This window comes from Mirounga angustirostris, unplaced genomic scaffold, assembly GCF_029215605.1.
Source record: "Mirounga angustirostris isolate CCGP_5_RB_7025 unplaced genomic scaffold, mMirAng1.0.hap1 SCAF_4, whole genome shotgun sequence".
Taxonomy (NCBI): Eukaryota; Metazoa; Chordata; class Mammalia; order Carnivora; family Phocidae; genus Mirounga; species Mirounga angustirostris.
Window position 1 is genome coordinate 65765594 of NW_026991712.1, and position 17045 is coordinate 65782638.

The window sequence follows — 17045 nt, forward strand, 5'->3', positions numbered from 1 at the left end:
GGAATATAGTAAGTACTCAGCTATTATAACTCATTTTTACGAGACTTTTAAAATCTAGTTTCTAGACCATGCAGTGTATGAACCACACTTCCATGGTATTAAATTATATTAGAATTCTTGAAAAGTTCATGGGAGTATAGCAGTGAATTGAAAGAAACATTAATCTTACCTGTACATTCATTAATTGGAAAGCAAAATAATATTTGGTTTTCCAAATGGAGCTTACGTTTTGGATACATTTTTGGAGTCGGCTGGAAAGGTCACGATTAAAAAGAATGGTACTTAGCATTTCTTAGATCACTTTTCATTTTTACTCACTTCTCTATGGGCTATCTACAAAAGACAGACTGTTACTGAAATGAAATTACAGTAAGAATGTTTGGTTTTCATTTCAGTGTATGCTGGAAAAAGTTGGAAGTTGGAATTTTGATATCTTTCTATTTGATAGACTAACAAATGGTAAGTGAAGAATTTGACTTACTCACATTAATGTGTACTCTAGATTCTGCATTGATGGTACAGCCCCTGGTGGGTTGTTGCTTTCATTCCTTTAGGTTGTGAGCCCTCTGCTGGCAGAACACCATTTTGTCCCTTCTTTGGTGACTGATCTAGAAGCCCAGAGAATCACTCTCATCATTTTATTTTTTCATTACTCTTAGCAGTGATCAAAAGTTATAATCCTCACCCTAGCTAATGCTGCTATTATGAATAACCCAAAGTGAAATTGTTACCTAGTTCTTTATTTTTCTGTTTTGGTTTCTTTTGGATTGTGGCTATTTACAGTGCCATCTTCTGATACTGTATTCCAGTTTTGATAGCCACGGATATGTGGTAGATTAATGACATTTTGAGAGATATCCTTTCTTCCAACTTTGTGGTTCTCAGGCTTTTCTTTCTCTGAACACTTGAGAGAGAGGACATATTCTAATCAGTGGTTCCTTCTGACACTGCTTCTCCATGGTTGGATGGGGATGAGCTAGTAGCTTCTTTAGGAGTCTTATCAGAATCTATAGAATATGAGTGGTTTGAAAACACCAGGTGATTCTAATCTGTTTACCCCCTCCTGTGTTTTGTTTTGTTTTGTTTTATTTTGTTTTGGGGTAGGGGTCATGTTTCCTTATTCTCTTTGGGAACAGGAAAAGGATTCCCTCTGGGAATCATTTTTATTTAGGATAAAATTTTTGGCATAAAAATGGTACATGTAGTTCAACTAGACTTTGTCCTTGTCTAAATATCTCTTTAATAAGTGAAGCAGAGTGGGCAGTACGTGGAGAGGAAGTCACTTCGGAGTGTTTAGAATGAAGTAATGAGGAAGTCACTTTGGAGTGTTTAGAATGAAGTAACAGCTAGGTAGTTCACTGCTGTATACTTTGAAATCACCATTCTTTTTCTTATTTTACTTTGGAATGAAGCTCATTTCATAAGGAAGCCAAATACAGAAAATGGACAAGCAGATACAACTTTATTCATCTTGAGAATCAATGAGGAACTAGCTTTTTGGAATTACTGTATGATTCCCCATAATCTGTGTGGCCCATGTAAGGTGAAAATAGCTTTATAATCACCTTCCATTTGTCTGTGTTCCATTGACAGAAAATAAATTCGACTGATTCTAGGCAAAATTGTAAAGACAATGAACTCTGCCTTATCAGCTTACCTCTCTCCTGCTACCCTGCCCTTTTGTTTTTGTTTTTTTCCTTTTCTGTTTCTCTTCCACCTCTCCTTTGCCCTTTGGTGACTGTTCTGTTCCTCTCCCTGCCCCCACTTTGGCATGTCCACACAGAAAATTTTCTAGTATCATTTACACAGTTGTCCTTCCCTTTTTAAAAAAAATGTGAAGTATCAGTTGACTCATCTAAGATCTGGGAAATTTCTTTTTTTCTAACTTAATGTGAATATTACTTTAGTTGTTACGTCAAAATAAATGTAAATAGAACAGTGCCACCTGTGAAACCATCTGGTCCTGGACTCGTTAGTTGGGGGTTTTTTGATTACTGATTCATTTCATTGTCAATAATTGGACTGTGCAGATTTTCTGTTTCTTTGTGATTCAGTCTTAGAAGATTACATGTGTCTAGGAATTTATCCATTTCTTCTAGTTTGTCCAGTTTGTTGGCATATGCTTGTTTTATTAGTCTTGTAAAATCTATATTGCTGTGGTGTCTGTTGATCTTCTCCTCTTTCATTTTTATAGTATTTACTTGAGTCCTTTCTCTTTTTTTTTCCTTGATGAGCCTGGCTAAAGGTTTATCAACTTTATTTATCATTTCAAAGAATCAGCTCTCAGGTTTATGAATGTTTTCTATTACTTTTTAAGTCCCATTTCATTTATTTCCACTCTGATCTTTATTATGTCCTTCCTTGTACTTTTTTTGGGCTTTGTTTTTGGGGCTTCGTTTTTTCCTCTTTTTCTCATTCCTTTAAGTGTAAGCTTAGATTGTTTCTTTGATATTTTGTCTTAGTGCTTTTGGTAGGCTTTATCACTATAAACTTCCCTTTCAGTACTGCTTTTGCTGTGTCTCTTATATTTTGGAACATTGTATTTTCATTTTCATTTGATTCAAGGTGTGTTTGAATTCCTCTTTGATTTTTTTCATTGACCCCTTGACTGTTTATTAGTGTGTTGTTTAGCCTCCACATGTTTGTGTTTTTTTCCAGTTTCTTTTTTTTTCTTGTAATCTAGTTTCATACTCTTGTGGTTGGACAAGATACTTGATATGATTTCAGTGTTCTTAAATTTATGGAGACTTATTTTGTGGCCTGACATGTGACCTATCCCGAGGAATACAGTGTTCCATGTTTACCTCAGAAGTGAATTCTGCTGTTTTTAGATGGAATGTTCTGTATATATATGATAAGTCCATCTGGTCTAAGGTGTCATTTAAGACCACTGTTTCCTTATTGATTTTCTGTCTGGATGACCTAGCTACTGATAATAAGTGGGGGGTATTAAAGTCCCCTACTAATATTGTATTACTGTTAATTTCTCCCTTTATGTCTGTTTATATTTGCTTTATATATAGGTGCTTCTATGTTGGGTGCATAGATATTTACTGTTTTTTTTATCCTCTTGTTGGATTGATCCCTTCATCATTATGTAATTCCCTTCTTGTCACTTGTTACAGTTTTTATTTTAAAGTCTGTTTTGTCTGATTCAAGTATTGTTACCCAAGCTTTTTTTCATTTCTATTTTCATGGAATATTTTTTCCATCCCTCGACTTCCAGTCTGTATATGTCTTTAGGTCTGAAATGAGCCTCTTGTAGGCTATATATAGATGGGTCTTGATTTGTTTATCCATTCAGTCACCCTGTTATTTGATTGGAACATTTGGTCCATTCACATTTGAAGTAATTGTTAATAGGTATGTATTTATTGCCATTTTGTTGTTTTCTGGTTGTTTTATAGTTCTCAGTTTTTCTTCTGTTGCTGTCTTCCCTTTGATTTGATTACTTTCATTAGTGTTGTGTTTTTATTCCTTTTTCTTTATATTCTGTGTATCTCTTAGAAGTTTTTGGTTCATCATTACCATGAGGTTCATATATTACACATCATGTATATAGCAGTCTATTTTAAGATGACAGTCACTTAAGTTTGAACACATTCTAAAAGGACTACATTTCTACTCCCCCCCCACAACATTTTGTATTTTGTGTCATATTGTATATATTTCCTAAGTAAATATTGTAGATACAGTTGATTTTACTACTTTTGATTTTTAACCTTAATATAAGCTTTATAAGTGGCAGGTCCACTACCTTTCCTATGTTTGCTTTTACTAGTAAGACTTTTTTCCTTCATAATTTTCTTCTATTTTTTGACCTTTTCTTTCTGCTCAAAGAAACCCCTTTAACATTTCTTATAAGGCCTGTTTAGTGGTGATGAACTTCTTTAACTTTTATTAAAACTTTAACTCTTTATCTCTCCCTCAGTTCTGAATGATGGCCTTGCTGGGTAGAGTATTCTTGATTGTAGGTTTTTTCCTTTCAGTACTTTGAATATATCATGCCACTCTCTTCTGGCCTGCAAAGTTTCTGCTGAAAAATCAGTTGGTAGTCTTATGGGGTTTCCTTTGTTCATAACTAGTTGCTATACTCTTGCTGTTTTTAAGATTCTTTCTTCATCTTTAATTTTTGACATTTTAATTATTTGTCTTGGTGTCGACTTCCTTGGGCTCATCTTGTTTGGGACTCTCTTTGCTTCCTGGACCTAGATGTCCATTTCCTTCCCCAAGTTAGGGAAGTTTTCAGCTATTATTTCTTCAAATAAGTTTTCTGCCCCTTCCCTTTCTGTTTTCTCCTTCTGGGGCTCCTATCATGTGAATATTAGTATGCTTGATGTTGTCCCAGAGGTCCCTGAGACCTTTCTCATTTTTAATTTTTTTTTCATTATTGCTGTTCAGTTTAGATGGTTTCTACTACCCTGAATTTCACATCACTGATCTGTTCTTTTGCATAATCTAATCTGCTATTGATTCCCTCACTGTATTTTTCACTTTAATGTATTCTTCAGCTCTGATGCATTCTTTTTTATATTTTCTATCTCTGTTGAGTTCATCCACTTTTCTCTCAAGTTTGGTGAGCATCTTTATGACCATTACTTTGAACTCTTCATGAGGTAGATTGCTTATTTCCATTTCATTTAGTATTTTTTTAAGGTTTTGTCTTGTTCTTTCATTTGAAACATGTTCCTCTGTCTCTTCCTTTCCCTGCCTCTCTATTTTTGTTTGTATATATCAAGTAGATCAGCTGTGTCTCCTGGTCTTGAACATGTGGCCTTATGTAGCAGGCATCCTGTGGGGCCCAGTAGCACAGTACGCCCTGGTCACTGTAACCAGGAGCTCCAAGGGTTTCCCCTGTGTGGGCTACATGTGCCTTCCTTTGTGGCTGGATCACGACTAATATGGGGGGCAGGGCTAGCCCCCAGTGTGGCTGGCTGTGACTGTTGTGGGCGCACTTGTAGACGGGCCTGCAACCCCTGCTAGGGCAGGTGCCACTTTGGTGGGGTGCCAGTCCCACTATGTGCAACAGGACGGGAGCCACTTTGGAGGGGTGTCTGCCAGGGTGGGTAGGTTGGACTGGACTGGTCCACAGGGAAACACCCGGTCAGGTGAGTAGCCCTAGCAAGGTAGATAGTGTCAGAACTGGTGCCCGCCAGCATCAGGCCAGCTAGACAGGAGGAGGGCAAGAAAAATGGTACCTTTCAGTGCTTCCATTCCTGGAGAAAGTTCCTACAGATCCCTGACCCTATTGCACAAGCCCTAAAATTAGTGAATTTCCTTAACTTACTGCCAAGTAGTCTTTAAACTCTTGCCTCTGTGCTAGTCTCAAACAAGGGAGTTTGTGTGCAGGCCCTTTAAGAGTGGAATCTTGGCTTCCCATAGTCCTCCAGCTCTCCTGGAATTAAGCTTTGCTGATTTTCAAAGCTTCTGGACCTAAGCCCTGCTGATTGTCAAAGCCAGATGTTATGGAGGGTTGTCTTCCTGGTGCAGATCCCCAGGGCAGTGGGTGCCTGATGTGGGGCTTGAACCCTTCACTTCTCAGGGAGGATCTCTATACCTATGATATTCCTCCTGCTTATGGGTCACCAAGCTGGGGGTGTAGGTTCTGACCAAACCACATCTCTGTTTCTCCTACCCTTCATGATGTGGCTTTTTCTTTATATCTTTAGCTGTGGAAGAGCTATTCTGCTAGTCTTCAGGTTGTTCTCAGAGACTTGCTCTATATGTACTTGCAGTTTTGGTGTATTCATTGCAAGAGGTGAGCTCAGGATCCTGCTACTCTGCCATTTTTAGCAACTCCTGCCTATTTTTAAATGGAGGTATAATTGATATATATAACATTATATTAGCTTTAAGTGTACAATGTAGTGATTTAATATATGCATATATTTAAAACATTACAAAAAGTTTAACATCCATAACTGTACATAATTACAATTTTTTTCTTGTGATGAGAACTTGTAAAGTCTACTCCCTTAGCAACTTCCAGATATGCAATACAGTATCTTTATTTTATTGTTTTAAGTAGGCTCCATACCCAGCTTGGAGGCCAACACAGAGCTTGAACTCACAACCCTGAGGTCAAGACCTGAGTTGAGATCAAGAGTCAGACACTTAATTGACTGAGGCACCCAAGTGCCCCTGCAATGCAGTATTATTAATTATAGTCACCATGCTGTACGTAACATCCCCCAGACTTATTTTATAGCTGGAGAGTTGTACCTTTTGACCCCCATCACTTATTTTGTCAACATTGCCAACCCTCGCCTCTGACAACCACCAGTTTATTCTCTGTATCCGTGAGCTTAGTTTTTTGTTTAAGATTCCACATATAAGTTAGATCATATGGCGTTTGTCTTTCTCTGTCTGACTTATTTCACTTAGCATAAGGCTCTTAAAATTAATCAATGTTGTTGCAAATGGCAAGATTTCCTTCATTTTTATGGCTGAATAATATTCCTTTGTATATGTATACCACATATTCTTTTTCTGTTCATCTGTCTACAGACACTTAGGTTGCTTCCATAACGTGGTTATTGTAAATAATGCTGCACTGAACATAGGGGAGCATATATCTTTTTGAATTAGTGTTTCCTTTTCTTGGGATAAATACCCAGAAGCAGAATTGATAATATGTTAGTTCTCTTTTTTAATTCTTCGAGGATCCTCCTACTGTTCTTCAGAGTGGCTGCACCAATTTACCTTCCCCCGAACAGTACAAGAGGGTTTCCTTTTCTCCACATCCTCACCAACAGTTGTTACTTCTTGTCTTTTTGATAACTTTTCTGACAGATGTAAGGTGATATCTCATTATGGTCTTGATTTGCCTTCCCTGATGATTAGTGATATTGAGCATCTTTTCATCCAAGTCTGGGCCATTTGTGGGTCTTCTTTGGAAAAATGTCTATTCATATCCTCTGCCTATTTTTTAACTGGATTGTTTGCTTGAACATACGTTGTGAAATATGAAGGCAAAGTTGGTTGTTATAGCAGTAATAACAGAAAGATAGCTCACTTCTTCACAAATGGTTCCAAAGCGCATGGGCTCCTGTTCATATCAATAGAGTGTTATCAGGATTTGAATGCATTTTAACATTTAGTTTCTTAAGAGGTTTAAAAAATTTTTTTTCATTTAAAACCTGAGGGGCGCCTGGGTGGCTCAGTTGGTTAAGCGACTGCCTTCAGCTCAGGTCATGATCCTGGAGTCCCTGGATCGAGTCCCGCATCGGGCTCCCTGCTCAGCAGGGAGTCTGCTTCTCCCTCTGACCCTCCTCCCTCTCATGCTCTCTGTCTCTCATTCTCTCTGTCTCAAATAAATAAATAAAATCTTTAAAAAAAAATAAAAAATAAAAAAAATAAAACCTGATATGTCAGGTTTTTAAAGAAGAATATCTTTTGGTCTTCTGCATCTTTTCCAGGGTTTCTCATTCAGGTATTTTTCAGTTAATTTATATTTTTCCTCAGCCATGGGCTGCTGTTGACAGTTGTTTAGGCAGTTTTGGGTAATGAGTTTAGCCCAGTGGTCCTTTTTAATTCTTCATAAATGTTATTACTATAAATATGCAATGTGGGAATATTAAGTGCTTTATAGATTTTTGTAGGAATCATGGATTTCTTTAGAGAATACGAAAATCATGGTTATGTTATTATTGTCTAAATGCTGACAGTAAATTATAAGCTCGTAACTCTTTAAAACTTACATTTTTTAAAATTAAGTTAATTTTTTAACATACATTTTTTAAGTAACGTATGTGTCCTATAGAGGAAATCTACGAAACCTCAAAATATAATAGAAGGTATAAAAAATGGAGAGTCACATCTTGGAAGAGAAACTGACCATTGTAACAATGGTAGTTTTTCCAAATTTAATTTCTATACTAGTGTTGACTCCGTTGTCAGTGACAAAGGAGTGGAAGTTGAGGATGAGGCAGTCCCCACTGCATGTATCAGCTCTTTCGGAAAATTTAGTTATGTAGGGGAATAGAGAGGGTGACTCTGGAGGGAGCCAAGAGAGTCAGATACTCTTTGTTGTTTGAGAGAGAAGAAAATCTAGAGCATGTCCAAGTGCTCATGCTTATTGGAACAATATAGGGAACGACTGAGGAGGGGTATTTTGATTCACTGGGGTGGAGGAGGCATGTGGGGTGTGTTGGTAGGATATCCAAGCAAGGTTTCTGAGAAACTCTGGAGGGGTGGAGGGATTGGCTTTGAAAAGGAAAGGGAACTTGAGGGCTTGTATATTTTCTGTTGAAGTCTGAGCCTGTTGAGAATGAGGGGGTGAATGGGAAGTATGTCAAAAGTTTGAGAAGAGTAGAAAAGGCTTGAAAATAGGCATTTGAGGCGGTAAATTAGCCATTTCACTAGAAAAACATAGTAAGACTTCTATGTAGTGTTGACCATGAACTTAGAATCCTAGAATTCTGCCTAGTTTTGTGACCACTACCCAGCCCCCTTGCAGCTACTCAGATTTCTTGCTACAAGTGTGGGCGAGTCAAGTGGTCCAGTTCAAAGTTTTGATCTTGAAGTCATCGATCCCTCTTCCTACCTCGGTCTCTTGAAGAATAAACACAAACTCCACCTAACACGGTGCAGCTAAGGCAGTTGACTTTGGACATTCTCGTTCAGTTAAAGCACCATGATAGACAGATGGGAAGCTGAAGGTAGTGCAGCCATGTTTTGGGTGCTTTGGGAAGTTGCATTCAACTTAGTGTGGGACAGTTTTCAAAGTTTTCTATTGATTGTAATTATTTTGGTGTCTTTCAAAAAATTGATCTGTTTGAAAATGCTTATCTTATTTGGTGATAGAAAAACGAAACAAAGCCATTTTTTCCCTTAGAATGGAAAAAAAGAGATGTGATACTTAAAGTTCATAGCTGGTAAAATAAAAGGATATAAATCTTAGATAGACAAAAAGTAGGAAGTTGCACTCTCCATGTTTTATATTCAAAACCCCTATTTGGAAGCACAATGCAATTACGCGAGCCTGTATTTCTTACTGATGATACCTCTTCTTCTTTCATTTTAGGAAATAGTCTAGTAAGTTTAACCTTTCATTTATTTAGTCTTCATGGATTAATTGAGTACTTCCATTTAGATATGATGAAACTTCGTAGATTTTTAGGTAAGTGATTTCAACCCATTTAACAGTAATAAGATTTAAACTGTTTAAATTTTCATCAGTTGTGTCAGTTAGCTATCGCTCTAAAACAAACTACTCCAAATTTAGTGGCTTGAAATGACACGCATTTATTTAGCTGCTGAGTCTCTGGGGCTGTTGAATGCTGCTTGTGGTCCGGCTGAGCTCATTTATGTGCCTGCAGTTGACAGCAGGTGGGCTGCTCCATGGGCCTTGCCTGGGACCTCAGCTGGGACACTCAGCTTCGTGTGGCTCAGCTCTCCATGGTCTCCCATTAAATTAAAAGGAGGCAGAGGAGTTTGGCACCTTAATAAATTCACATTAAAAAACAAAAAAGGAGGAAATACTTACTGTACAACAAGCTGAGCTTGTTCAAGGAGTGGTGGCCAGTCTCCAGGAGAGAGCTGGTGACCCCAGACCCCCGGAACCCGGTGTCGGCACTGCTCTCCTTCACGCCACAACATCCTGTTGGCCAAAGCACATCAGGTGGGGATGAGCACACCTCTCGGCCAGGAAGCTTTGAAGGTTCAAACCATGGCTGGAGAGCAAGGTGAAGAAATGGGACACTTCTGCAGTCAGTCTCTTCGTTGACTACAGCTTTGTTATAAAGATGACACCGTTTCTGTCCTTTTTAAAAAGTTTGAAAGCTCAAACTTGAAAAAATCAGTTACAGTGTGCTTAGGTGTTCTCTTTTTCTGATCCCAGAAATCTCTTTACAGTACACTTTAAAGATTATTTTTAATATGTTTAAACATGCATGGTGATATTTGCTTAGGACTGCTCTGCTAGGAAAAAAGTTGAAGTTTTTCACCAAATAAATACATTAAAAGAAAAGAAGCATGAGGATTATTTCTTACTTTTTTAAAGAAGAAGATAGTTTCTTTCCTTTTAAATACCAAACGAAGATAAATTTATTACCTAGGCCCTTGAGAAACTTTTCATGTATATTTATTTATAATTTATGTCTGTAATACTATAGTTATATATTATATAAATTATAAAACACATACAAGAATAGATACTAACAAGAGTAATGAAAAAGTTGTTTGAAAGGTTGGATTAAAGTAAATACAGATTTGCAGTGCTCCTTCCTTCTCACCGGTAAGTCGTAGTTTAGCACTGTGGAATTGGTTCACATTACTTAGTGACCAGTAGATTAGAGTGTTACCTACTAGGGCCACGGCGGGCCTGATGGCAGTGGGGATAGCTCTACCCTAATCCTAGTCTACTTTTTCATGAGAGCATAACAGACACTGAGCAGAGCGTAGGATTAGCAGAAGGTCCAGCCTTACTACTGAAAAACTAATGCCAGATCCAAAACTTACCTCATGGATCATGTTCATATACCCCCAAATGACTGTCCTATTTTACCTTCATATAGATTTTTGTTCACTGATAAATGTCTAGAATCTAAAATAGTACTTGGTCCAATAAGTATGTATTCAATGAATTGTAGTGTTTGTTAGTTAAACTGAGAAACTTTTAAAATTACATTTAAAAGAGGGGAGTTTGGCACAATGATAGATTCACATTTTGAAAGAGAAAAATATTTATTGTTTTGACATGAATACCTTTTGAAAATTTCAAACAAGTCTGCAGTCAAATGGTATTGATTTTTGGTAAACATGTGACTTATGAGGTGATTATCATCTCTGAATCTGAACAGTTAGCTGATAGCCACATGAAAATTTTAAGTGGAAAACTCATAATCACCATAATTTTTGTACTTGCACATGCTTCTCACCTACAATGAAATCTGGGATCTTTTTTCTTTGCAGTTATGATTCAAGAAGATTACCACAGTCAAAACCCTTACCACAATGCAGTCCATGCTGCAGATGTTACTCAGGCCATGCACTGTTACTTAAAAGAACCTAAGGTAAGGTGCTGGGTGAAAATCCTAAGAAAATTCCTTTTCCTTAAATTAGTGATTTGACTCAAAATGAGAGTCTTCCTTCACAAGAATAAGATCTGGCTGGATCAAGTTTCCCATCATGGTTATATTTGTAAGTGCAGCAGCTGGAGAACTGGGTGATTGTTGAAAGTGAGGCTGGAGAAGTCCAGGCAAGGTCCAGATCCTAGGCACCCCCTCCCCCCCAGGGCTATGTTAAGACACTGGCATTTATACCAAGCTTCTTGTGAGCTCCATGAGGGCTGGATAGCATTAGTCCAGTTCAGTGAATGAATGGGGAGCTACAGAAGAGAAACAGGAGACTTTAGAAAACTATCCTGTGGTATAAAAATAAATCTGACAAGACCAGGAAAATGGACGCCTGTCAGGAGCTGTTTGATTTCGATGCACTACGAAAGAGCCTGGTGGCCCAAGCTAGGACAAGTAGCCTTGGGGAAGGAGAGAGGTGGGTGGTCTGTAAGGTCTCTTGGGAGTTAGAATGCCCAGGTTATGGTGTCTGCATGCATGTGGGGGAGGGAAATAGGGAGAAGAGTCAATGAAGACTGCATGGGGCAGCAGAGTAGAAGGTGGAATTCTGTGAGAGAAAGAACGTAGAAAAGGGAGCAAGTCTTGGGGGTAAGGCTGGTAAAAATGAGGAGTTCTGACTAAACCAGTTTGTGCTAGTTGATGCCAACTTTGAGAATATAGCCATGTGGTTGCTTGTCTTCTGATTTTTCAAGAGATTGTGGAATATGTGAAAATACCCCAATTTTTAAAGTATATATGTCATGACTTTTTTTTAAAGATTTATTTATTTTAGTGTGAATGCGCATGCATGGAGGGGAGGGGCGGAGGGAGAGGGAGAGAATATCCCAAGTAGATTCCCCGCTTAGCGTGGAGCCTGACACAGGCGTCTATCCCACAACCCTGAGGTCATGACCTGAGCTGAAATCAAGAGTTGGGCACTTAACCGATTGAGCTACCCAGGTGCCCCACATCACTTTTTTAAAAAATCAACTTTATTGTGGTGTCACTTATATGCAATAATAAAATGTATACATATCATGGGTACAGTTTTTTTTTTTAATTTTAAGATTTATTTATTTGTCAGAGAGAGCGAGAGCACAAGCAGGGGAAGTGGCAGGCAGAGGGAGAAACAGGCTCCCTGCAGAGCAAGGAGCCGGATTCAGGACTTGATCCCAGGACCCTGGGGTTATGACCCGAGCCGAAGGCAGATGCTTAACCAACTGAACCACCCAGGCGTCCCTTTTTTTTAATTTTTTTTAAGATTTTATTTATTTATTTGTCAGAGATCATGGGTACAGTTTTGACAAATGTATACTCCCAAGTGCCCCAATCTTTTAATTGAACTTTAGAAAAACTCTGGGCCAAGCTTGAAGCCTCTGTGTGAGAGTTCTTTGGGAGAAATTAGTAAGTAATCACCATACAGTAAATGGAATGGTAAATGGAATGATGAAGGTTAAGTGTCCTGTTCTGTGAGACACAGGAAGTTAATTAACCTAGTGAACATGTCAGTGAAGGCTTCTCCACTCCTGTCTTCCACTGGCCACACCCAACCAGAATCCAGGGGCGCAGAAGGTAGGGTTCATGCCAGGCCGTGGGCGCTGCGGGAGGGGCAAGAACATGCAGGATGGGGAGGTTGTGGATAAAAATGAAGAACAGTCTTACCCGTGCGTCTCTGGCAATACTAATTTTTAAACATTTTTTTGCCCTTGTAACTCTGATAATTCTTCCTTTAAAAACTTTTCATCATTAACATACTCAGTGAATTTAATCAAAGCTCCATTGAAGGAGACAGATAAAATCACTGGGCCCTCAGATGCAAGAATTCCCTTCTCCTTTATTGTAGTTTACATTTTAAAACAGAATCCCTCAAAGTTTTAAAAGTGCATTTTAAAAAAAGCCTTAAGATTGTATCTTTTTTACTTCCCAGGCTTTTGTGTGGCATCATGCTTTCAAGTGCTTTCGTTCATTAATTAAGTACATTTTCCTGGTGCTAGGAATCCAGTGGTAAACAGGACAGGAAAGGTCCCAGTGGGGGAAGCAGTCATTAAATAAATGTTGACATATGGGGCGCCTGGGTGGCTCAGTCAGTTAAGCATCTGCTTTCAGCTCAGGTCATGACCCCAGGGTCCTGGGATCGAGGGTCCTGGTCCAGGTCCTGGTCTGCATCAGGCTCTCTGCTCAGCAGGGAGCCTGCTTCTCCCTCTGCCTGCCGCTCTCCTTGCTCATGCTCGCTCTCTCTCTCTCCCTCCCTCTCTGAAAAATAAATATCTTTAGAATGTTGACATGTATTGTTGTAATTACTGCTATGGAGAAAGTGAAATAGAGGAATGTGCTTTAGATTGACCAGTGGATGGCAAGCATTTATGGCTTTAGGTAGAGTGGTCAGAAAACACCGAAACCTAAAGGGAAAATTTGAGGGGGAGTCAGCCGTAGAAAGATGCAGACACAGAGGGCATCGTAAATAGAAAGGCTTAGATATAGTATTTAGTGAGAAATCTGCCTTCAGTTGTTATGTATGATTTCTGTGTAAGAGCTAATTCCTGGACTATAGGTGAAAAAAATATTGAAAGCCCCCCAAATTGTCAGAAAGTTATGGAAAAGTTGCTTCTCTCTGTACTTGGATCACCTCTAACTTTAGTGTTTACTTTTTATGTTTTCCTAGCTGAACTTACGTAGGTAACAATTTTGTTCCAGTTGAGCCTATTAGCACTTAATAGCAACAATAAAAACAGTGAGGTTTTTTTATCGAACACAGGAAAACTCACCATTACTAGTTTTCTGTTTGAAAAAGGGCCCTGACGATAGCTTTGCAGATACAGGTGAAGCCTGGCTCATAGACGTCAGATGATTTGCAGTTTCTTCTTCACATGACTTGGTACAGTCCGGCATTACCAGATACAGTCACAGGAATGGAAATAACATTTGCCTTTGGTTTTAATTCACTTTTTTAAAAAATTGTATTAATGTCATTGACTTCTTTGTCTTTGTTATAAAGCTCATAAAGTTTTCTTTCTGATGAAAAATTTTTTACAAGCAGAAATGTTACATTTTTATTCAAGAATTTTTTTTTTAATGTAGATTTGTTTTTTTTTTTAAAGATTTTATTTATTTGACAGGGAGAGACACAGCGAGAGAGGGAACACAAGCAGGGGGAGTGGGAGAGGGAGAAGCAGGCTTCCCGCGGAGCAGGGAGCCCGATGCGGGGCTCTATCCCAGGACCCTGGGATCATGACCTGAGCCGAAGGCAGACGCTTAACGACTGAGCCACCCAGGCGCCCAATTGGATTTGTTTTCAACTTAGAATTTACTTTCCCTTCACAGGACTTTTAAAAAATTCAGTTGCTCCTTCTCATGTTTCTCTTTTTAATGGTCAACTCTTAAATCTACCTGAGATTGTTTGATGTCCTGTGTAATGATACATTAATTTTTTTATTAAGTCTCATTCTGGATTATTACTATATTCTCCCAGGATAGTACATGTCTATTTTTCTGCCACTTCCCCTCTGCTTTAGTTACCATAAGAATATGATACCTCTGCATATTGCTTAATAAATTACACGTTCATAAGATGTTCACAGCCATGCCCACACATCTCTGTCGGGGAGGGGAGGTTGTTTTAGATGCAGGCTGCCCACAGAGTATGCCTCCTTTGTATCTTGATTAGTAAGCAGGGCTTTAAACATCTTTTTTTTTTAATGCTTTTGCATATCCTAAAGAAGAAATCATTTTCTTTACCATCCTCTCCATTCATTGAGCCTCTCCATATAGCAATTATAGGTAATACAAAATAATGCAGATTTTCTGCCTTCAAACAACCTACAGTTTTCCAGGGGATTCAAGCCCTCAGATGGTGATTTTTTTTTTTTTTTTTTTTTCCCAGTCTGAGATGAGTTTGACATAGGGGGTGGAAAAAAGTCCATTCTGGTATAGGAAAAAAAATGTTAGAATTTTTATCTAAAATTTTCAACTTTTACCTCTGTTTTATCATGTGCAATATATATTAATCCAGTATCATAATCAGTAAGTATAACTGTATTGGGGGTATATCGTCAAAATATTTTACTGTTAGGTAGGACACAGGATCACACAAGTATAGAGAGCATTGCCCTAATGTTAACCGAAATAAAAGTATGCTCTGCAGAGTGTTACTATGGCAAGGACATTGAGGTGTTGTAGGAACACAGATCAGTCATTTGTTTGCTCAGGGGCTGGAGGCAGAGAACAAGGTAGATCTGGTCAGAGGAGTCAGGCCCTAAAAGATGAGTAGAAGTTGGCCAGAAAATGAGAGGTGCTTGATGAAAAGCAGGTGATATACGCAGGTGATCATTTCTTACCATTGACAATTTCAGTTAGTTATTTTATCACTGATAGTTTCAGCCAGGTAATAAACTTACTTCTTGTGATTATTTTATTGTATCAGCTAAGATTAGCAATGAATATTGAAAGTAACATCATAATTGCTAGTTTACAAGATTGCCTTTTCTGAGGTGAATACATTGTGAACACTGTTCTGAATGTATCCATCCATTGGGAGAGGATTTTATTACACACTGGATATAGACTTCTCCATGATTACTCAGTAGCTTCCTTAAACATTAGAACCTCAGAAATAACCTTACATTTTGGATTCCTAATTGACATCCAGTAACCAATTTGTTGACAGGTAAGTACCCTCAGTCATAGGTCTTCTGTCGGTGGTGGCTACAGTAATAACAATAGATAAACCTGTGTTTGTTTTAAACTCATTTGTCAAAAAGGTGGTTTATGTTTTAGCTGTCATCTTAAGTAAGCTTGTTTAAGATGAAACAGTATAAGGACAAGGTCCATGAACTCCACACAGGAAGGGATACCCATCATTATCATGCCTGTCCCCAGTGTCAGGACGAGGACATCACCTGGCAGGCGTCCGGTGGTCTTCATGAGTCTGAAAAACATGGAGGAGGAGGAGACTCAACACTACTATTTGGAGCTAATTCAAAACTACTGTAATGGTACTGAGTTTATTTCAGACATGCCTATAATTAATTCTTTTGTCACACTTCAGCTTGCCAGTTCTGTAACCCCTTGGGATGTCTTGCTGAGCTTAATTGCGGCTGCCACTCACGATCTGGATCATCCAGGTGTTAATCAACCTTTCCTTATTAAAACTAACCATTACTTGGCAACTCTGTACAAGGTTAGTACAATTTTAGCATGCAATTTAATATTCTTGTATTCTGGAAAATGTTTTAATGGAGTCAAAGTCGTAAACAAATTCTCAATGAATGTTAGAATTTTAACCAGATTAATATTACCTACAAATAATTCTTTATGTTCAGGAAGAGGCTTACCATTAAATAACTCAGATATGCCCTTTTTTGTAGAATACCTCAGTACTGGAAAATCACCACTGGAGATCTGCAGTGGGATTATTGAGAGAATCTGGTTTATTCTCACATATGCCATCAGAAAGCAGGTAGGCTGGATTAAGACACATTTAATTTGTTACGCACTATGGAGATTAAGTTGGCAAAACAATTTTATAAAGTTTTAAAAATTATTCAGGTGTTCCACAGTTTTCAGTTTTTGTTAAATTTAATGGCTAAATTATTTTACACCTTTATATCAAAATTCTAGTAATTTAAACCTATTCTACAATATAGACAGTAGTATTTTTTTAGTGAATTTTTATGGCTCACCCCATAGATTTGAGTATTATAAAATTTACTCCAAATACACAGTGGCTCATAGTTTACTACTTATTTATGTAAATAGTATTACATATTTCCATTTTATGCTCATCTGAATAATTCTAGATGTAAAGAAATTCTAGGTATAAAGAAATTAATCATTCTGTATAATAAATACACTCATTCAAGTAAGTTTCAGGAAGTTTTCAAAACTGATAACAAGTAAAAAGGATGCTTTGTAGTTCAGTAGCATAGTCCTGGAGTCACTTCTGGAGCTAGCTATAGGATAAAATAGTGATGGAAAGAACAGGAAATACTAATT

General features: G+C 38.0%; 1 protein-coding gene across 6 annotated transcripts in view; it reads left to right on the plus strand.

Moving 5' to 3' along the window:
- The window catches only part of PDE7A (phosphodiesterase 7A), a 114239-nt gene that overhangs the window by 85598 nt on the left and 11596 nt on the right, over positions 1-17045 (plus strand). For all 6 annotated transcript variants that reach the window (XR_010410678.1, XR_010410677.1, XM_064588272.1 and 3 more), the window contains exons 5-9: positions 396-459; positions 9026-9121; positions 10915-11015; positions 16099-16230; positions 16418-16509. Coding sequence is in view for 4 of the 6 variants with exons in the window: in XM_064588272.1 (XP_064444342.1) it covers positions 396-459; positions 9026-9121; positions 10915-11015; positions 16099-16230; positions 16418-16509 (485 nt within the window). In the remaining 2 variants the exon portion in view is untranslated. The remainder of the gene's footprint in view (positions 1-395; positions 460-9025; positions 9122-10914; positions 11016-16098; positions 16231-16417; positions 16510-17045) is intronic.